Raw genomic sequence first — 23,334 nt, forward strand, 5'->3', positions numbered from 1 at the left:
GTGGGGGCCCATAGAGCAGTGGAGGGGTCCAGTGGATACAGGCAAGAAGTTGTGAAAATTTCTTGTAAGATCCGTTCTATAAGAGAGGCGTAGAAGTCGGGAGTCGGACGTTGAAAGTATGTTAAGTTTCAGTTTGGTTTTCACTCTAGTGCAGTGGTTCTTAACCTGGGTTCGATCGAACTCTAGGGGTTCGGTGAGTCAGTCTCAGGGGTTCGGTGGAGGTCCAGACACACACCCGACTCATTAGTAGGGTGTGTGTGTCGGGCTAGGTCTGTGTATGTAAACAAACGGCTTCGGAGACTCTTTCTCTGATTGACATCCAATATACGTGGTGTATTGTTGTTGCTTATAGCACTACAACACAATCCGGAAGTGTTTATAATCTCTTCCACTCGTCTGATGATTAATTATTTGAGTATTTTCCACATCGTTGTTATGACTTTTGCTGCTTCCTGTTAACAACGGAGGCAGCCATGTGTAGCATTTGTTTAAATTTTTCGGTCACCGCACTGGTCAGTTACAATCATGTGTCGACCGACGCACCGTCACGGATGGAGAAATCGTATTACGCTAAAGCCGAGCTAGTGCCGTAATAAAACAACGATCACAAAAATACTGGAGTATAAAGAGAACTTTTTTTTTGATACACTACATGCAATTATCTTTTTTTTTATGTCAAAATTACGTGGTTCGGAAAGTTCGGAGCGAGATGAAATGAAAACCGGGTTGACCTGATGGCCTACACATATATATACACAACAGCAGAAGTCCCACTGATTTGCAGTAAATATTCATTATTATTGTAGCCTGATGAAAATTAGGTGATGGGTGTGTGTTAAAATGTTAAAAATGATAAATAGCATAAATACAATAAGTTCATTATTGGAATACATAAGGTTAAAAATTAAAACCATTTCAGTGTGGTAGTGTTAAAAAAGATCATGTCTTTGTGAAAAGGTATGGAATCTGTTGTGAGTTCATGCACTGTATTGGTTTTGTTCTTTAAACACAGTGATGTTACTGCACGGTTCATTTTGTGCACCAGTAAAACATATGCCTGTGTCTGGAATTTGAAAAAAAATCATATAGTATTTTTTAATAAAGAAGGGTTCGGTGAATGCACATTTGAAACTGGTGGGGTTCAGTACCTCCAACAAGGTTAAGAACCACTGCTCTAGTGTAAGTGACGCTATGGATGGACCGCAACCCCACATAACCCCCCCATCCACACACACACACACACACACCCTGGCAGGTTGACAAGATACAGAATTTTATGAAAAGGTTCACAACGTTTACCTTTCATGGGGCCCACAATTGGTAGCGGCGCCCCTGATTTAGTCTATACAGGGTGTCCCATAAGTCTCCATACATAGGAGACATAATACATTCCATACATATATGGTTCTAACATGTATTTCTTTATATTTCAGATAACCCAAAGAATGCATTTGAATAAAGAGCAATGAATTGAAATCATTCTGATGGCCAGTTCAGCAAGCAGTCGTATGGTTGCAAGTGCATTTAACAGAAAACATGGGACGAGTATCACACACGACACTGTGGCAAAACTTATTGTCAAGTTCAAAAAAACAGGAAGTGTTTTGGATCAATTTGTTCCCGACAAAATGGCAGTCATATAGAGCATATTATATAAATAAAAATGGTTTATGTCAAGAAACGTTTATTTTTCCTATGTATGAAGACTTATGGGACACCCTGTAGAGTTCCTACTCTTATCATCATTTTTTTTATTATTTGTCTTTTGTGCTACCTTTATATATACAAAGTTTTTCTTGCATTTTATTCTGCTGCTGTCTTGACCAATGATTTTCCCCGTTTTGGGATCAATAAAGTCTCATCTAATCTAATTTAAAACAGATGAGCCATACTCTGAAATACAACCAATGCTAATTTCAGATGTAACAGGAATTCACTCACACTAGAGCAGGGGTGTCAAACATGAGGTCCATGGGCCAAAACCGGCATGTCAAAGGTTACAGTCGGACCCATGGTAGGAATTTACAAAGTGCAAAAATTACACTGAAGATATTAAGAGTCAAGGGTGTCTAATTCATTTTAGTTCAGGGGCCACATACAGACCAACTGTTATCTCAAGTACAATAATATTACATGATATCTATAAATAATGATTCCAAATGTTTCTCTTTTGTGCAACCCCCCCTTAAATTATGAAAATATTTACATGAACAAACTATCCCTTAACCATTAAATGTAAATAACCTGAACAAATAGGAATACCCTGAAATATCTAAAGAAAGTTAAGTGCAATTTTGTCAATATTTTTCCTGTTACTAAATGTTTTGTGTGTTTATAGCTCCGATCCATAATGCACATGTATAAATGATAAGTTGAGGCAAAATATTGTTAAAATTGCACTTATTTTTCTTAAAAAATTTCATTTTTTCAGGTTACTAACATCTTTTTTGTTCATATAATTTGTAAGTATAAATATTTTCTTAATTTAATGTCATTTTTTGCATTAAAACGTAGAGTAAAATTGGAGTTTTTGTTATTTATAGGCTGTTATGCTGATATTTTACTGGTCTGGCCCACTTGACATCAAATTGGGCTGAAAGAAAAGGAATTTGACATCCTTGCACTAGAGGGATCTAAAACATTTCTCCTGTTGCATCTCACGCTGATCACAAGCCAACACTAAGACTCTGAAACCTCTTGAATCTCTGTATAAACAAGCCATTATAAAATCTTTAATAAAAAGACACACCACTACTAGTACTAGTACACTACTGTCATATACTTGACAAACATCACATTATATTTATGCAAATGTTGGTGTGGTTTTTCAAATAGTTCATGGTTCTGCACCTCCACCTCTTTAGTCATTTGTTCATCTGACCTCTGAGTAAACTACCAAACAACACACACTTCCTCTAGATGGCAATATTGCACCCCCTTTTGCAAAACTGCTTTGGGAGTATCAGCTTTCTCATACGAAGTCATAACAGAATGGAACAAGCTCCCACTGATCTGAAGGTCATATCACATTCTAAAGACAAAAAAAAAAAATTTTAAGAAACCAAGCCTGCCAGCGTTGACTCTTCCCTTCACCTGTATACTACAGCTTGAGTCTTGAGTGTATATGACTTCTTCTAAGTGTGTTGTTTTTCTTTTTAATTGTCTTGTACTGTTTCCCTTTTTAATTTCCTTCTTGTCTGCTACAGGGACAACAGATGGAAATAAGCCAGAAAGTTATAATCTGGTAAAAAAGTATCTGTACTCTGTTACTGTATTTACCAGTACACACCTTGTCCTTGAGCAGTCCCTGTGGGCCGATAACTTGATCAAAAATGTGTTTTCCCACGTGAGCATCGACAGCCGACAGCGGGTCATCCAGCAGGTAGACTAATCGGTCACAGTACACGGCTCTGGCCAGGCTCACCCTCTGCTTCTGACCTCCAGACAGATTCACACCCTGGGTGACAAAACACAGCATTGCTTACATTTATTTGAATAAATTTTTTACATGATGCATCTTCTGGAATGGCAGCAAACTTTATCAGCTCCTCATAAACTCTTGCAGTCTCTTCTTTTTCCCATAAAAATTATCTTTTTTGTGTGTGTGTGACTGATCAAACCCATGATGGTTAAGCCTGCAACAAGAAGATTTTACGAAGGAACAACCTATTGGAGCTGCAACACAGGACTTCTGGTATTCTACTGAGAGTTTCTTATTCTTGAATGTGCTCTTGCCCTGACAAATGTCCGTGTTGGTCCAGTCATGATGACAATGGGGCACTGTGGCTGTTCTTTCAGAAGTCTGAAGAAGGTGTTGTCCACCTGTTTGTAATTATATACAGGGTGGGGAAGCAAAATTTACAATGAACATCTAGTTGTTTTTTCTCAGCAGGCACTACGTCAATTGTTTTGAAACCAAACATATATTGATGTCATAATCATACCTAACACTATTATCCATACCTTTTCAGAAACTTTTGCCCATATGAGTAATCAGGAAAGCAAACGTCAAAGAGTGTGTGATTTGCTGAATGCACTCGTCACACTAAAGGAGATTTCAAAAATAGTTGGAGTGTCCATAAAGACTGTTTATAATGGAAAGAAGAGAATGACTATGAGCAAAACTATTACGAGAAAGTCTGGAAGATAATATTAAAGAAGAATGGGAGAAGTTGTCACCCGAATATTTGAGGAACACTTGTGCAAGTTTCAGGAAGCGTGTGAAGGCAGTTATTGAGAAAGGAGGACACATAGAATAAAAACATTTTCTATTATGTAAATTTTCTTGTGGCAAATAAATTCTCATGACTTTCAATAAACTAATTGGTCATACACTGTCTTTCAATCCCTGCCTCAAAATATTGTAAATTTTGCTTCCCTACCCTGTAAATATACAAGTGTCCAGAGAACGCAAACCTCCGCCAAGCACCTCGAATGGTGTGCATGTGTGGATCGACTATTTCTTTTTCTATTAAACAGTTTCAAGGTTGTTCCATACAGCAGAAAAGGTTGAAGCTTGGTACCAGCCATGTGTATGTCAAATTATATTAAATTCTAATCAATATTTGTTGAGTTATAATGAAAAATGTGTCGTAAATGTGATTTTCAATGTTAAATTGAAATGTCCACAGAGTCCACATTCCACAGTGGATGAGGACAATTTCGTGCCAGATACAAGATATTGTTATAAGCTATGGGCGGATCAAATTGGAGGATAATTGGAGTCGTCTTGAATTTTTTATGAATTTTTGAAAACTGTTCAATGATGAGAGATAGGAAAATTTGAGATTTTGTGACCTTGCTGTGACCTTGAACTTTGGCCTACTTGGCCCAAAATTTAATGGGTTTGTCCCAGGGCCTAGGCCTATCTGTGGGTAAAATTTGGTAAAAATGGTTGGAATAGTTTTACCGTAAAGTTGCTAACAAACAAACAAACACGCAAACAAACAAACACACACACAAAGCAAAGTGATCACAATACCTCCTGGTGGAGGTAATAACTGCCAAATAGGGGCGACACATTTGAATCTAACAACAGCTGATGGGGGGGGGGGGTGCTTTTCTGTGTTGGTTCTCTCTGGGTACTCCAGCCTCCTCCCACCATGCACTAATAGGCTAACTGGTTAAGTTAAATTGCCCCCATGGTGAGAGTAATTGGTTGTTCGTCTCTATATGACCCTGTCATGAACTGGTGACACATCCAGGGTGTACTCCGCCTTTGCCCGAAACGTCGCTGGGATACGCTCCAACACCCTCTCAAGGATAAAGCGGCTCAGAAGATGAATGAATAAACTGCTAAATAAAGCAGTTGGGAACAAAGTCAAAGTTTAGTCGAACACATGCTGGTGTGTGAGAAGGAGATGCAGGGGACAGGGTCAGATGGAAGCAGATCATTTACTGTGGCGACCCGTAAAGGGAGCAGCTAAAAATGGTAGTAATAGAGAAGATTGTGTTTCTTCTTCCACCTGCTGTCTTTTCTCAGCAGTGCCCCCTCCATGTGCAACTGTCACAGTCCTGCCAGACCTAAATAATGTCACGATCAGCAGTGAACTGACACTCACAAACCTATGAAAATCACATTGTACAGCTCATTTAGATAATCTTCTACTCAAAATGTGTGATTTGAAAAAGAAACTCCCACAACTACACATGTAGTTAACCCTTTCATGCATGAATTATGAAAGCCTTGATCAAGATTTTTTTTCCTGAGTGTTTTTATTCCTCTAGGCATTAAAAAAAAACAAAGTGATTGACATTTTTTTTAATGAACTATTTTTCATGGAGTTGTAAAAATGTCCACTCAGCTGGACACCATGCAAAGAAATGTATTTACTGATATACTGTGTGAAAACTATGAAATAAAAACATTTTTAAAGCAGCTAATCTGATGTTTTCTCACATTTTAACATATTATGATGGAGATAATATGCAAAAAACCCCGAAAAACAACAACTGCTAATTACAGTCTAATAACAAAAACAAGCAATTGATTTCCACTCAAACATGTTAGTGCAGATCAGGTAACAGTAACGGTATGAATGTCATGATTCATATTATGGGATGATGCATGAGCGTCCACTGTGTTGGCTGATATGGAATTAAAACAACAAATTCCATGAACATACAAGAGAACAGCTGTTGAATAGCTGTCCACTGTAGTGACCAGTATGCATGAAAGGGTTAAAGTCAGGCCCTAAATCTGTTAGAACACGACTCCAAGTTGAGCAACAGAAACAACAGAAACGAGAGAACTGGACTGGCCTGGAGCTCTACAACACTATGTGTATCAGAATGCTGTGACATGTTTTCATTTTGCAGAGGGGGGTTATTGTAGGGCTCCAGAACCCCATGTGTTCTGTCTCTGAATACATGCACTGTCTGGTTGTCCAGTCCATCTGCATTATCATCAATGCAAACTTAGTATTTTTGTTGCTAGATTTAGCAACTTTTCAGACTACCCTAGCAAGTTTTTTAGCCACTTTTAAAAATTATTTGGAAACTTTTAGCAACTTTCAAAAAATGAACAAAATGCTAAAACACACACATTTTCCCCCTAAATGACTTTCTGTGTCAAAAAAGAAAAGTCATAAAGAAGTCATAAACACACACGGTCTGTCTGTAACTGTAAAAGTCAGTGTTTCCAACTTGGACACTTTGTTGGTACATTTAGTGGTTTTCAGACCCTCCTAGAAGCTCTTTATCAGAAAAGCGACAAATATATCAACTTTTTCTGGTGTTACTGGAGACTTCTGGAGAGTCTGACGTGAAAGCATGTATCATTGTTTATCTAAAAGAAATCACTGCACTGAATATAAACCAGCCATTGACATTGACAGTTTTCTCTATTGTCTCTTTTTGGTCCATTTAGATTGTTAATGTTGACTGAAAATTAAAAATATTATAGTTAAAAATGTTCATGTTTTACTGTGACTTATTGTAGGCTCCTAAGTGGACTGTAAGGTTAAACATAACGTGCTGCACACTTTTAATACCCCTTGGCCAGAATGGAAGGACAGATGGACGGACAGACAGACAGATGACAAAATGATTATAATACCCCGTCTGCCAGTCGGCTGAGGGGTAAAAACCAAACTAAACTGTAGGAAATGAAGATAACAACTAACTAACCAAACAAATAAACAAATAACTTAAGTAACTCCTCCAGAGTGTCTCTTTTGGGTCACTTTAGTCGGTCCCCAAGCCCGGATAAGGGAGGAGGGTTGGAATTAGGACAAAAAAAAAAACAAACAAACAAACAAAAAAAAACAATAATTGACAGAGTATAGTTCACTTGTAGTTCTAAACATATTTAGGCTGTTTTTATACTCACTTTTTGTCTCGAACATTATGCTATTCATCTCTCCTACATCGTTCATTACAATTAGATGCACATTTACGATTATGCAAATTAGGTGATGACATCATTTAGCATCTTCTAATACTTTTTAGAGCAGACAGTAGATACTTTCCTTACTGAGGAGTTGGAAACACTGTGCATTACATACACACAAACATCTGTATGTGTGTGTGTGTGTGTGTGTGTGTGTTTGACACCTTCTCTCCAATCTCTGTATTGTCTCCAGCAGGTAGGATCTCCAGGTCTGGCTGCAGGGCACATGCCTCCACCACACGCTGATACCAGGCCTCCTTCCTCTCCTGACCGAACACTATGTTGTCTTTTAGAGTCGAATTCTGAATCCAGGCCTGTTGAGGAACGTAGGCCACTGAACCCTGAAAGGTAACATATAACATAATATATAGTATGAGTGATCAGCATCACATATCACACAAATAAGCCCTCCACAGAAACCAGAACCTCTTTTGTTCCAGCTTTATTAAACAACGTAAAATTATGACCTACATACTCAGTTTCACCAAAATCTATGCTAACTGTCCATTATTGGGAAAGGGAAAAGAGTAAATCTGGATGCAGATGTCTTTCTAATTGACTGGCTCAGGTTCTGCTTTGAGATGTTTTTAAGAAACATTGCTGTGTACTTTTCATACCTTTGAGTTCATCAGTAGTGTTTTATATGTATGCTATTAGTGTAGTGTTTTATATATGGTTTTAGAACTGAGTTTTAATATGTGTTTTACATTTTTAGTGTGGATGTATGGCAGAAATTTCTATTTCCTTTAGCTTCTGCTGCTGTTGTCTTGGCCAGACCACTCTTGCAAAATATATTTTTAATTTCAAGTCTTTTCCTAGTTAAATAAAGTTAATAAATAAATAAAGAATTGTTTTGGGAAAATAGCAGGGTAGCAGTAGTTTTGAGTGAAAACGTGCGCTTTTTCTCATTTAAAGTTGACGGTGACATTCATGGAAGGACATGTTTGTCCTGCAATATTGGACAAATTTAACATTTGACAAAAGAAAACTGCAGATTGATTATTATTTACTGATAGAAAACTATCAAGCACTGCTTAAAAAATGTTATAAATTAAATTGTTTTTTTTCCTAATCCTTGTATAAGTCTAATAATAGTTCAATCATGCCCATAACTAAAAAGGAGACATTTCTTGGCACAGAATGTTGAAACAAATAAAATAACTTATATTTCTGTTTAGCTTTTGTAACTAAAAAGTGACTATTTGATCCAAAAGGCCTAAAAGAAGCTTGTTACTGAAATACTGAACCAAGATTAAAAAAAAATGCAGCACAAGTTCTACATTGAAATCACAGAAGAAAAAGATTAACAGACTTTTTCATTTTTACACATCTGTTCCACTGTGTGTTGTATTTGTATGTATGTGAGTTTATTGTTAGTTATGCATGATCACTTCACTCAAGTCTGCTAATGCAAGTAAATAATTGAAGCATTTTTCAGTTCAATCTATCCGCCATTGACTTGGGTTCAACTTTGTATTGATCCTGGCATCATGTGCATCACAATAAGTGTCTGTGTGAAACACAACAGGGGATCCAATGTTTAGTGGTAGTGAAATTAAAGAAACAATGCTTTGATTCAGGAAAATTGAAATCAAATAATGTTTTTAAGTGATTCTAGTCCATTCATCAATTCATCACTTCAGCTCCAAAAATAATATAATTTCCTTCCTGCTACTTTTTCTTATACTTGCACAGAGCAACTGTAAACACACAATTACTTCTGGGATTAATAAAGTATTTCTGTTTGAATTCAGAAAGGGAAAATTCCTTTACAGATGAAGGCATAATAACACCTGATTGCTATGCACACCTTAAATTAATTCATTGTTTATTGAGTGATTGACAGAACATTTCACAGAACTCTTATGCTGTGCACAGATCATTTTGTGGAGAGGACATGAACTGGAGTAATTTTTATCTTAGGATGAATAAATTCCCCTTAAGTTCATCATAAATGAATAAATTAATTTCTATTTCAATATCAATCACCTTCAATAAGAGACTTCAATTGACTTAAAGTTATGAGAATGTTGACCTACTAAAAGGTGTGTGTTTGTATGTGACAGTGTGTGTTCCACCTTGACGGCCACGGATCCTTCTAGTTTATCCATCTCTCCGAGCAGAGCAGAGAGCAGCGAGGACTTTCCTGAACCTACATGTCCGACCACAGCCACAAGAGCACCTTCTGGGATAAGCACATTCAGCCTGCATAACACAAATAACACAAAAACCTGATGGAACCAGTTCTTTAGGCACACAGTGAAATTAAAGGTAGCTGTGTACACTGAAACACTGATTTTCATATCAAATATTACAAGGCCACTCGTGTGTTACGGTGAATGAGCAGAAGTAGCAGGAGAACAATAGGAAACGCACCTTTTAAGTGTTGGCGACTCATTTTTGGACCAGCTGAAAACTCCATCTGTTATGGAGATACTGTGTGGAACTGCAAGGAACAAAAGAGACATGTTGGAATTCACTGCATGTATAATACCTCCACACTACACCCACAAAGGATTTACTAATCCAATTCTGATCAAAGAAATGGAGAAAGAAATGAAAAAGTAAAATCCAACGTACGTCCTGCGGCTCCTTTGCGCTCCACACTGTCCTCCTGCAGCTCCTCATGCGACAGAAACACTCTGAGGCGCTTTAAAGACACACTCGCCTAAAAAAAAGACATATTGGTTATTACATTCATTCATTCATCTTTTGAACCGCTTTGTCCTTGAGAGGGTTGTGGGGGTGCTGGAGCCTATCCCAACTACCTATGGGCAAAGGCGGGGCACATCCTGGACATGTTGCAAGTTCATCGCAGGGCTGACATACAGAGATGAACAACCAATCACTCTCACATTCACACCAATGGGCAATTTAGCTTAACCAATAAACCTATCAGTGCATGTCTTTGGATGGTGGGAGGAGGCCGGAGTACCCGGAAAGAACCCACGCAAACACAGGGAGAACATGCAAACTCCACACAGAAAGGTCCGCCTCTGTTATTACATAATGCAGTTAATAAACAGTATTAGCTATTTTTAACCAAATGTAAGGAACTGGTAGAGGGAACACAAAGGCTGAATTTACATGGTACAGATTTGGCAGGATTTAGTGCAAATTGGAAAGATTAAAAATAAAACAAAACCTATTTTGTATATTTTCAACTTAATGACACTGAACAGAGAGATGTACTGTGTAAATTATGCAAAATGTAATGTAAGTTTTTGTATTATTTAACACTTATGTAAGTTTTCATGTTTAAATTTACCTTTAAGTTTCACTTTTTATTGATGATTTTTTTCATATCTTTTTTTGTTTCATGTGGACTTCATGTCCAACAGTAACGCTCTGATAGTGATAATGCTTGTCTGATAACCATGAAGAGATAACAAACTGTATTTTACCTCAATTATTTCAATGTATTGATTAAAAAATGTGTTTTGTGAGGTCACAACATCCTTGATCTTTGACCTTTGGTGTCCAAACTCTAATCAGTTGATCCTTGAGTCCAAGTGAACATTTGAGGTAAATTAGGAAACAAATAACCCAGTGCACACAGACCTGTACGATACTGCTGATGACCATAGGCAACATGTTGAGTGGAAAACGCAGGATGTTGAAGAGCGCCAGTGACACAAAGGCTTTCTGAGCGTCCAGCACATTACGATCATCAACCATCACATACACACTGAAAGTGGACAGAGCCACCTGAACAGAAAACAAACAGAGAGGGGGGGTTAGTAACAGAGTGATCCTCTCCTTGTCATTTGCTGATCCTCATGTTGTGCAGATACTGCATAAACCAGATAAACAGGACATCCTGTGTCTTGTCCAGAACCAAATTTGTGATGTGATGTGTTCACTCACCAGGAAAGGTGCACAGACCCAGGTGAAGGTGGATATTGCGCCCAGGTATGCAGCTTTCTTCAGTACCTGGAGCTCCTTCTCCCGTATTTCTGACACTTTGTCCTTGAATGCCAGCTCCCAGGCGTACAGCTTCAGAACCTTGATGCCATTCAGCATCTCGTTCATTAGCTTTATACGATTGTCTTTGCTTTTCATTTGAGCTACCTGTGCAACACATACATAAAAACAAACAAATACAAAGATCATAATGGGGCAAAAAGTGATGTTAATCCTATGTAGCACACCTGAGACAGTAGAGTTACGTTCTGCTTGTAAATAAATATATACATTTTATTTACAAGGAGTTTGACTCCAAAATAAGGCCACTGTGGAATTCTCGTACAGTGTCATAACTCTGACAGCCAACAGGCACAGACTCCAAAAAGTCCTGACTTCTGTAGACTTACACTGACCTTATCTCTATAAAAAAGGCTTTGATTGACAGGCCTGCATGACAGCTCACCTGCCTGTCAAGACAGACTTTAAGAGTTTCTGCTTATTTGATAAAACATATTTTGTCAAACATGCTCACAGATAACTTGATTGCAAATGTGATTAATAAGTTACCTCAACAAGACTATAAAATCACTGTGTTATGTAAATGCTTAATTAGGTTTACAAGTCTGCTCTGTCATTGACCTTCCAGTTTCCAGGAGAGCATATTTTGCACATTTGGCACTTCATGTAATACAAAGTCTTATTAAACTTTTAAAATCTTTTTTTGCACCAAAAATATGGTTTGTTTACAGTACAAACATGGCATTTAAAGAGTTAAAAATATGGCAGTTATTAAGTATTTGGTATTTTTGTTTATGGCTCAAGTTGATGAAATACAAAAAAAATCTATAAATTAAGATAAAAACAAAGAGCTGGATCTACTAAAGGTTTGTGTGTATTAAAACATGTGCAATGAGTTTGCACACGCAAAAAAATGTACAAACTGGTTTACGAACAGTGCGCACGAAGGGTTGTGTCTTTCAAAGGTGCAAAATAGTGCGTCTGCATCCAGTTAGCACATTTGCCACAATGAATATGCAATATGGGACGTTTACACGCAATTGTGCGTGTGCTGGGAGGAGAAAATGAAAATATATTAATTTAGCACACACAAAGTGATTGCTCAAACCCGAAAGCAATTTAGCTCATAGAAACTGCGCATATATTTAACATGTCTCAAAAGGAGGTGCAAACAGGTTGGATGCATAATTATGCACACATGGAAGTGGTTAGGAGACATCGAAAGGATGAAATGAGATGCAGAGAACGCATTTTTCACCCCTGTGTGAACATTTTTGGAGAGACGGAGGAAAAAATTATTGAGACATATACCCCCCCACCCCCACCCACTTTACAGGACTCTTTCCCACTCCTGATGATTGTGATTAAAAATACGCACTAACATTAGGCTACAGTGGGACAAAATTATGTGCACCTGACAGTCATTCAATACAACCCCCCCCCCCCCCCACACACACACACACACACACCTTTAAAATGAAAAATGAATGAATGAATGAGTCATGCAATACCTTCTCTGACAAAACTCCTCCCCTGTTACATTTCTGTGCGTCTGGATCATTCAGCACACTGTTACCATTAGTGCTGGTGTATCCCAGATCAGTTTTAACAGTGTATTGTCTCCAGTAGTGCACGGAAAACCCTCATTTAAATAGGGCGGTCTCTAAGACTTTGCACCCGTTGTAATCTGCGCAAGCAATCTTAGTAAATCACCTGCAAACTACGGTTACAGCCCACACATAAAATTCTAGATTGTGCAAGGAAATTAGTACATGCAAATTGGGATCGTAGTAAATCCGGCCCAAAGAGTATGAAAAACATTTTGATATTACTATGGTGCTGTGCAGATTATGCAGTTTTGGAAGGACCTCTGTGGGTAGGACACCGGAGGGTTAAAAGAGTATTTAGTATATGCTCACCACTGACCCCTAACATATGGTTCTGACTCCCTCATGCACCCATAGCTTGACTACTTAAGTTGTTCAGATGAGGTCACTTCTGGCTCCAATTTGCTAATATGGTGACAACCAAAATGCAAACTACTAGCCTCAAAATGTTGTTGCTGTTCAGATATGAGTGAATGATGCCAGGGCTATTCCATAACTAATTACATACATTGAATAAGTTTTCTAATATCACTACATACAACAAAACCTGTGAGCATTAAAAAGTCTGCAAAAGCATCCAATACCTATTTATTACGTTAACAAAGAATACAAGTGTGTGTGGAGAGGTTCAGCACCTGGTAAGTTTTGGTTTTCATGGCGATGACGGCATTAACAGGAACCATCAGAATCATCACAGCTACTCCTGCCAGCACAGATGGACCCAGATTCTGCACAACAGAAAACATATGAGGTAAGCCTTGTCATTACTGTTTGTCTGTCTAATGAAAGTTAGTAAGATTCAGTACAGTAGTCTACTGGTATGTCTAGAAGACTAGTCTAGTCTAGTCTTTTTTGCAATGGCCTGCTGTATCCTATGCTGGATCTTACAAAGTGGACTAAGGCAGGGGTGGCCAACCCTGGTCCTGGAGAGCCACAATCCTGCATGTTTTAGATGTATCCCTCTTCCAACACACCTGATTCAAATGATAAGCCTACCATCAAGCTCTGCAGAAGCCTGATAATGACCTTCAGGCGTGCTGGAAGAGGGAAACATCTAAAATATGCAGGATAGTGGCTCTCCAGGACCAGGGGTTTGGATAGCATTAATGTCACTACTATAATGGGTTTATTTGGTCTATTTGTGGTAATATGTTTGTGTCTGAGTCACACTGAAGTGCTTAGTTTTAGTTACCTATACTTTGAAAAATGTAATGAGCAACGCAGTGTTTCCTCCTGCTGGAGAAACAATGACTGTTGAAATAATGACTTCAGACAGTGAAGAATTAGCACAAGTCCATGATCTGCTGATGACACTTCTGTACTGTGATCTGCAGTGAGTCTGATGTACACAGATGCTTTGGAGTTAAATTATGAAATACTATGAGGATAAATGAGGTCACTGTAGTCTGACGTTTAATGGAGAAATTGCAGCTGTCATAGATGTATGTACAATTAGGAAAATCTGAATGGTAGATCATCTAAATATTCGCAAAATTTTACAGTAATGCCATCCCTGTTCTGGTCAACAACAACAAAAATGCCAGCCTCCACTAGAGAAAAGTACATCTGGATTGTGAACTGAATTCTACCTCAGAAAAAAGTTTTGTGATTTTTTGGTCATATTGTTGAGCTACTTTTTTATTTTTTTTAAAGGGAAACCAGTTAAAAATAAAACACTCAACCTGCAGCATCTTACAGGGGTGGAGTAATACTTATAAATAATGCAATATGATATAAGACCTGAGGACTGGAGGGAACACCATCTTGAAATAAAACTACTACAACTGTTGCTGCTCATTAGGAAGTTCAAACTGTATGATATATTGTAGTATGTGGTTTCCTTGAACTTGCACCTGCCAGAGAAAGTAGAGGGCCAGCACCACCTGCAGGGGAGCGGACCAGACCATGTTGATGTAAGTGATGAGGTCCATGAAGCGCTGAGCGTCCACCGACATCAGGTTCACAATCTCCCCTACTGTTGAAGTGCGGCGTGCTGCGTTGCTGATAACCAAGGCCTAAAAGAGAAGCTCAAGGAAAGAAAAACATGTAGAATCTATATGTTGATTCACAGATAAGGCAAAAACTGCGCAAGGCTTTGAAATGTAGAAGGCTTTAAAAAGTGTTACTCTGAGTGTCGATAACAATTAAAATTTTCCGGACGTGTAGCTAATCACTATCACCATCGATTTTGAGAATTTCCAAAAATCAAGCCATTCTAGAAGAACATCCACAATTGTTTGGAATCTATATTAAAGTCCACAATCCCATTTGATGGTTTAACACTGTATGTGGGAACTATGACGCAGAACATTCAAACTAAAGGAGACAAATATTTTACAAGAGTATTACTTATTGGAGCGAAAAAAGCCCTGACAAGGAAGTGGCTCCAACCAGATGTACCACAACAGGAAGATTGGTTAAAAGCAATCTATGAAATCTATGTAATGCAGAAACTGTCCTTTTCATTAAAAGTAAAACAGGATAAATTTATAGAAATGTGGTCAAAATGGACTGTATATTAGGGTAATAACTTTTTGACTTTTTTTCTCAAACTTGATTTCCTGTGGCAGGAATGAATGAACATTTGCTTACAATTGCCCAAAATGATATTTATCCCATTGAACTATCAAAAAAGGTCACGCACAAAGCACTTTGAAAAATTTACCATTTTCTATAAATGAAGGCAAAATCTAATAATGACAACGAAACATTGACAAATGGTCTCTGGTGTATTAACCCTTCAAAAGGAAGTGTTTAAATACCTAAAGGGTGAAACAAAGGTTGGTAGTTATTTTAGAGTTGATGAATATGAGTAGCATTGAATGCTTAATTCCAGAAAATCAGTATTTCCCCTTGCAAAATCAGGTTCGCATTCTAAGACTTATCACTTGGGCACTGGGCACCCAGTAGCTCATGTGGATGATTATTAGTTTTCAGGACTCTTTGCATGACCTTCTCAACTGTTCTGAAATCTTCTATTACCTCCTGGGCATGCTGGTATGATCTTGTACATTCTGTTTCCAGGACATTCTGAAGTGTTCCTGAGTGACACAACAGAACAGTCGTTGCTTAGTACAGTACAACATGTCGTTCAAAAAGAGTTCTTCTACCACGGAGAAGAACAAGGAAACCTGGACAAACAACTTGGTGCAGTTTCAAGCACCATCAAGACAAGGCAATGTGGCAGTCTATGAAGAACCCCTGAGTGACCGGAGCCACATGCCTCTGAAGAGCCACGTGATAGGACGATTCAAATCCCTTGAATCCATCGCCAAAGAACAGAAAGACAGGGTCGGTCTGATTGCTGTGGAGCTGAAGTCTTTATGGAGCATGACATTGAACTTTCCGCATGTATCTGATCAAGCCATTCATGCAAAATTAGAAAAGCTCCTACGAGAGTATGACTATTGCAGAAAGAAGCAAAACTTTGATTCATTGAATGAGCTGTTCGACATGACCAAGGTGAAAGGCCAATGGCTGTGCAAAGAGGATGAGAATCTCTTACCCATGGGCCGACCGTTGGTTCAGTGACCAGTTGTTCCGCGCTGAAGATTTTCATGAACTGTCAGCTGCACTGGATGGATACCCAAAAGGTCTCAAATGCTTAGAAACCCACTGAACAAGAGATGAATCACCCATTGATATTGCCAGAAGCAACCAATGCTGCGAGCGTGCGATCAAAGTTATGCAGGACATGCATGAGTCCTGCCGCAACAAGGACAACCTCCCCCTGAGATTCATCCTGTCCAATGACATCAATGTGACCAACTGACTTCTTTGTGTGTTTTCTGACACTTTGTACTGCTCTCCATAGCCCATGTATGTCATTCTTAACTTTTTGATCAAACTGGCATGTGCTTCAAGAATTGGCCAAAAAGCTGAAAATTAAAGAATTTAATAACATTTTGTGCGTGAGGTTTTTTCATCCAATAAATTTTAAAATGGGATTTTATTTAATCTTTCATAAAAGTTCATCATATTATGACACAGGGATATGAGGTTGCAAAAAAGTTATCACCCTACTGTATATATCACCCCATTGAGGCCAGATTTAATTTAACTGGAACTGACAAGTTACAACTGAACTGGTTGAATGTACTGGAGCTGAAACTTGTGTGGTTTTTGGAATAAGAATAATGAAAATAAAGGAAAAATGGGACATCTTTTTGTTCTAAGGTATGTTTAACAAAATATAACAAAAAAGAAAAAAGAACAATCGCCTTTGTTTTGGTTTGTTTTTTTTTAAACAGAGAACTTGTATGGAATGTGTGTATGTTAAATTTCATGCTTTACCAGTGTTGACTTTTCATACATGGCAAACAAATGTGCTTAGTTGTCTGTTGTAAAGTATCTTTCCAAATGAAAAAATAAAGTTATTAAAAAAAAAAAAAAAGAATATTCCGTGTGCTCAGACAACCATGATGGCTTTTTTAAATCAGAATTTACAAATCGAAAACAGAAAAATGAGCAATTTGGTTTTAAATTACAATATACTACGCCGATCAATTTGTTTATGCTCCTCTGTAGTAGGGTTTCTCCTCTATGTTTACAAAAAATATACATTACAACATTTATCCAGCCCTACCTTCCTGTAGACAGCTCCAATGACGGCAGTGCGTAGTCGCATACCAGAGACAAAACACACATGGAAATACTGCTGCAGGATGAGGGACTGCACACAGGTACAAATGAAGAGCAGAGCAGTGTAGAAGAAGCCCTGCCAGGACGGGGTGTTGGAATTATTGACGAAGTGAATCAGCAGCCTGAACAGGACCAGAGATGGCAGTCAACAACAATCTACAGGACAATATATATATATATATATACACACACACATACATATATGCATGTACGCACAAACACATTTACAGTCACAGAAAAAATTCTTAGACCACCCTTGTTTTCTTCAATTTCTAGTTCATTTTACTGTCTGGTACAACTAAAGGTACATTTGTTTGGACAAATATAATGATCACAAAAAAAATAGCTCATCAGAATTTAATTTCAGGGCTGATATCTATCCATTTTCCATGTTTTCTTGATAATAACCAAATCACTTCAGTTCTTACATCAGTACCTATGGAATTGTACTGACAAAAACAGTGCTTTTAGACATTTCATGTTTTCTTTTCTGTCTGTTTTAGTCACATGATACACACAGGAGTTAGTACTGGATTGCATAACCACTGTTTTTGATGACTTTTGATGGTCTAATAATTTTTTCCGTGACTGTATAAATAAATAAATAAATAAATAAATAAATAAACATATTCATAATCATGATAATTTCTTTCCTGCTACTTTTTCTTACACTTGCATGGAGCAACTGTAACACAACTGTAATTGTAACACATAATTTCCTCTGGGATTAATAAAGTATTTTGAATCGGAACCTGAATAGCAAATCCTCTCACCAGCATCATACTAAATCACAACATTTTGCAATTAAAATAACTTATCAATGTAAATATCTGTAAATAATGTAGATATATCCTGCAATTGCTTTTTTTTAACCATTTCTCAGCTATTTCAAGTGAAATATTATCAAATGCATTATTTATTTATTCATTTTAACTGAACAATTCATAACACTATTTTCCTTTTTTATTCTTCCTGCATACCGGTCTACAGGATCTTAATAGGAGAAATTATTTGTCTGCGGTAGAACAGAATAGAATAGAATTTATTTGTCATTTGACGGCACAGTACAATGTACAGTACAGCAAATGAAATTGCTGTTCGATGTTAGGGACATTGGGCCACAGCAAAGACTAGTCGCGCTGCCCAGAACCCTTTCTTCGAAATTTGCAGTGAAGAACAGAGAAGATAATGCAAAGCACATGCATCATAAGACATCATACAGTTTTCACACGTTACACGTAGACACATGCTGGTACTTTTTCAATGGATTTGGTAGGATTTGGGGGATAGGGTGAAAAACAGAGTTTGAGGGCAGACGGTTGGAGTGGGGAAGGGGGAGAATGTGTGTGTGTTGTGTGTTTGTCCTTGGAAGACTATGTGCAAAAATAAGAGACACAATAGGTCCATCTGTCCTGCAGTTGTTGTCAGTCCTTATCAGTTCACTCCCTACTGTGTCTTTTTGGGTGATATTTTTAGAAGTTTTGGTCAGTTTTTCAAGCATAACCTGCTACAGGACAGGTCATGTGTTCAGCATAAGCTCCTTGTCGAGTACTTTAATATTAATTGAATTCATTGTTTTCAGTTACTCCATAAAACTAGGCTGAAGTGTCTTACCGGAGGATCTCAGGCCCCACAAACATCAGAATGTCCTGGATGATTTTGTAAAGACAGGAGATGAGGAAGTATGGACCAAAAGTGAGGCACAGAGCCCACAATAGGGAGGGCTCCTTTGTCTTCTTGGGGGCTTTAATGATCAAAATTTCAGACTCCTCCACATTTGAGCCATCTTTGCCTTCGTTTTGTGAGGCCTGTTTGGGTGAGTACATGGTCTTCTGGTCTGTCCTGAGAACATACAAAGGTCAACACACTCAGGTGCATCCCAATATATTAATACATTCATATACATATACTTGCTGCTGTACAGAACACTGACCTTTTGACCTTTTGGCACTCTTTGTTCCACCAATTTACCAGCCGTGGAACGACCCTGTGAGAGCGGTCCTCAGAGTTCAAAGACCACAGGTCATTCTCCACCAGTGGCCTTTTGTAGCCTGTCACCATCATCCTATCAGACGAACAGAAAAGTCCAGTCAAACAACACGAACATCCAGGAGCACTTGAAATGTACGAGTAATACAGAAGGTTTAGACTTTTTAAGGGAAAAACACTGGGGAAAAAAGTGAAAAAGTAACTTGAATCTTTGACACAGTATGAGCTGCTCGGTTCTAAACTGACCTTCGGGCTAAATGAAAAAAAAAAAAAAACAAAAAAAAAAACTTGCATGCAGCTCATTGCAATACTTGGATAAACATGGAATGAAGTGATTGACTCCTGCCAGTGACAAATATAACAGATGTTGATCTGCAGCAAGGATTCTGACCTGACTGTTCAGACTGGGGTCACTTTGGAAAAAACAGATCTGGTTCTGATTCTGGACCACATGTGAAAATGACCCAAATCAGAAACTGAACTAAACCCAGGACATTGTTGCTGTGATGCTACAGTGCCAACCACTGCACTATCATGCCGAATATTTTATACTTTAAAATATTACAAAAATAATCTCAAAGGGTCATTTGAATATTTAGAATAAAAAGTTCTGCCCAAAGGGATAGGATCTGCACTCAAGAATGAAGCCAACGTCAAAGTGTCTTAAAGTTCTCATACCACTGATGCTTACTGCGGTTGGTTCCAAATAAGCCTTGGCTCGCACTAATTTGAAACTAAATTGTCTCTAAAAATACTGATATGGTAAAATAGCGCTGAACATTAGCTCCCCCATGACCCCTCACACTGGCAGCTCCACCCCTTTTGTCCAAATGTGACTATTACGGTTGGTTACAGGCAAATTACAAATTTGTGACTTAAAAACAGCAGTTCAGAAACCAAAGAGTGACGTCACAGTTTCTCTTTCCATTTCAACTATAGAGTCTATAGTTCTGTTGTTATACCAAAAAAGTGTAATATATTGCAGAGATATACACTAAAATTCTACACAGCCATGTTACTGTAATGTATGTAACTAGTTACACTGCCGGTCTACACATTGGCTATGAAAACTGACATCAAGGCCAAGTTAAGAATGAGAAGCAGGAAGATAAAACTTCCAGTCAAAGAAAGGGTTGAGGACAAAAAACAGAAACTTTGGCACAGTTCTCCCCTCTGGAAGCAACAATAAAATAAAAGAATCAAAGATAATGCAGAAACTCTAATATATCTCCAACACTGGTGAGTTTGTTTATGAAGGTTAAGGAAGTTACTATATCAATATATTTGCTATGTTTACCAATTGATGAATCCCAACTCAGACCATATTGTGACTTTGGACAATTTAAAATGGATCTTCAGTGCAGTTATGACAGTGGTTCACAATCTTTTTCTGTCGGCCCCCCTTTGAAGGATGAAAAATCTCCAGGCCCCCCTCAACCCTAACAACAGTGTAACAGTGGTGCAATTATAGTTTTTATTGAAAGAAACATCAATGTTGTAACAATATGATCTGCTTTTCCTTTACTAATTTTTTGTTCAAATTAAAAATAACTTAGATTTTTGCTTGAACAGTACAAATAAGCTCAGCCAGACTGCTCCCTGAACCAGTATTTTTCCAAATAAAAACAGGAAATGCACAATTATCTTACAATTATGACAATAAAGTTACTTTTTTTTTTAACCACAAACTAATTTTGGTAACAAAGATGAACATTTTAGTGGCTGTGATGAGCCAGTTTCCATTGCACATCTCAGAACATTAAAGTTCAAACTGTACAAAAAGTGCAAAAGCAGAAACATTGCACATTTTTCCTTTCTAGTCCAATCCTTGTCCATTCTCCAAACCTAAACTCTTTGTCTAGTCTAGTGACAGATCACCATGGCAGTAGATTTGTTTGTTGTACGTCCCTAAAAAAAGTCCAGGGTGCTCCAACGCTAAAACATTAGTTCCATCTGCTACATGTTCTGAAGTGAAGAAGAAAAAAAAACACCCAGGAGTGATCCCATGCCCAACCTGGCAAGCCTTCGCGCCTCCCCTAGCAGCCCCCCCCCCCCCCCCCCGGACCCCCAGTTTGAGAAACACTGAGCTATGACAACACAAAACTGATGTAATTTGTGGTTTTACTTCTATAATGTAAACTATCAGCTGACACATGACATGACCAGGAGTGTTATTTTGACAAAGTGACTGTGTTTGTGTTTGAAGGAGAAAATTCCCTCTGTTGTTGATAGTCTGGACTATCAATACTACCCATAACCCCTTTAAAGGGGGAAGTAGCCCAAGAGATCTACTGTACATCACTGACTGTTTAAAGCAGGGGGGTCAAACTCAGTTTAGTTCAGGGGTCACATTCAGCCCAATTTGATCTCAAATGGGCTAGACAAGTAAAAAACAGCAAAATATCTTATAAATAATAACAATTCCAAATAACTGCATTGGGACATCATAGACTGGAACTTTTGTTTCATTTTGGGAGAAATGGGTTTAATATATGATAATCCAGAAGCCTGATTTTATTTTATATAAATGAACAATCACAGCTACATAGTCACTCCCAAATGTTTATTGTTCAAGGTCTATTTAGTTTTTTTATGTTCTTTCTATTACTTCATTTCAATTGTCTTTCCACTGACAGTTGAGAAAACGGAGATATTAGAGATACAGGCCTGAGAAAATGAGCTTACAGTACACATATAAATATGAATGAATGTCCAATGTGTGTGTGAATATCTGTATGTGCCTAATCTGTACATGTCAATGGAAAATTATCAAAAGCAATAAATAAAAAGACAGTGGCTACTGCCACAGTACTGTGGCACAAAATATTGGTTAGTCTACTGCAACAGAGCCAATCAAATGTTAGCATTTGTACTAGAACCAATCATGGATTCTGTTACATGAACTCATTATCCTCTTGTTGCCACAGTACTGTGGTGATATATGGCCTATACTTCAATGCATTCTTTCGTGCATTTTGCTACAACAGTACTGTGGCAATGGATGGAAGAAATGACAAATTAGTGATAGTATATAGTATAGAATAGGAGTTATTGCTGTAAATGCTCTATATGTTGTGTTATGGTGTTCTTTGCCCTTGGTAGTCAGTGAGATTGAGGCTGGAGAAGGTGGGCGGAGCTACATGTTAGATGCGGCAATGTGCCGTGTGACTTCTCATTTCTGTGTCAGTTCAGTGTATTGAGTGCTGAGGTCTGAATTCTGTACTCTGAACATTGTCCCAGTGGCAAATTTATATCAAAGTCAGATTTTACCTACCGGCAACCCTATTACCCTGCGATAACGGACAAACCAATATTTTGTGCCACAGTACTGTGTCAGTAGCCATTGCGAAGTAAAAAAAATTATGAAAAAAAAAGAAACAGTTTCAATTCACAAACTATTATTTCACACAAAAATGTGAATAACCTGAACAACCTGAAATTTTGTAAGAAAAAAAAGTGCAATTTTAACAATATTATGGCTCAACTTATCATTTACACATGTTCATTATAACTTACAGATCTACAAATACACAAAACATTTAGTAACAGGGAGAATATTGTCAAAATTCCACTTATTTTTCTTACGAAATTTCAGGTTGTTTGTGGTAAATTAGATCATTCACATTTTTTGTGAAAAGATAGTTTGTAAAAAAAATTAAAATTTTCATCATGAAATTTTACTTCTTTCACTCTAAAACAAAGACAAAAATTTAGAGTTGTCATTATTTAGTTATTACTTAAGATTAAATTAGGCTAAAATGAGTTTGTCATCCTTATCTTCAG

At 37.7% G+C, this 23,334-nt stretch overlaps 1 protein-coding gene and 1 long non-coding RNA gene across 2 annotated transcripts in view; one reads left to right on the forward strand and one right to left on the reverse strand.

The window, feature by feature from the left end:
• abcc1 (ATP binding cassette subfamily C member 1 (ABCC1 blood group)) overlaps nucleotides 1-23,334 on the reverse strand; it is a 56,931-nt gene that overhangs the window by 20,864 nt on the left and 12,733 nt on the right. Inside the window, exons 7-18 of the mRNA XM_030141559.1 lie at nucleotides 19,496-19,627; nucleotides 19,177-19,404; nucleotides 17,507-17,684; nucleotides 14,775-14,936; nucleotides 13,557-13,649; nucleotides 11,258-11,461; nucleotides 10,952-11,098; nucleotides 9,971-10,058; nucleotides 9,767-9,836; nucleotides 9,469-9,595; nucleotides 7,555-7,731; nucleotides 3,290-3,457 (exon numbers count right to left, since the gene is read on the reverse strand). Coding sequence (XP_029997419.1) covers nucleotides 3,290-3,457; nucleotides 7,555-7,731; nucleotides 9,469-9,595; nucleotides 9,767-9,836; nucleotides 9,971-10,058; nucleotides 10,952-11,098; nucleotides 11,258-11,461; nucleotides 13,557-13,649; nucleotides 14,775-14,936; nucleotides 17,507-17,684; nucleotides 19,177-19,404; nucleotides 19,496-19,627 — 1,774 coding nt within the window. The remainder of the gene's footprint in view (nucleotides 1-3,289; nucleotides 3,458-7,554; nucleotides 7,732-9,468; nucleotides 9,596-9,766; nucleotides 9,837-9,970; nucleotides 10,059-10,951; nucleotides 11,099-11,257; nucleotides 11,462-13,556; nucleotides 13,650-14,774; nucleotides 14,937-17,506; nucleotides 17,685-19,176; nucleotides 19,405-19,495; nucleotides 19,628-23,334) is intronic.
• On the forward strand, nucleotides 132-3,773 carry LOC115424380 (uncharacterized). The gene is made up of 3 exons (XR_003936077.1): nucleotides 132-246; nucleotides 1,013-1,016; nucleotides 3,762-3,773. It is a non-coding gene; the product is annotated as an uncharacterized LOC115424380 (long non-coding RNA).

This window comes from Sphaeramia orbicularis, chromosome 8 (genome assembly GCF_902148855.1).
Source record: "Sphaeramia orbicularis chromosome 8, fSphaOr1.1, whole genome shotgun sequence".
NCBI classification, from domain to species: Eukaryota; Metazoa; Chordata; class Actinopteri; order Kurtiformes; family Apogonidae; genus Sphaeramia; species Sphaeramia orbicularis.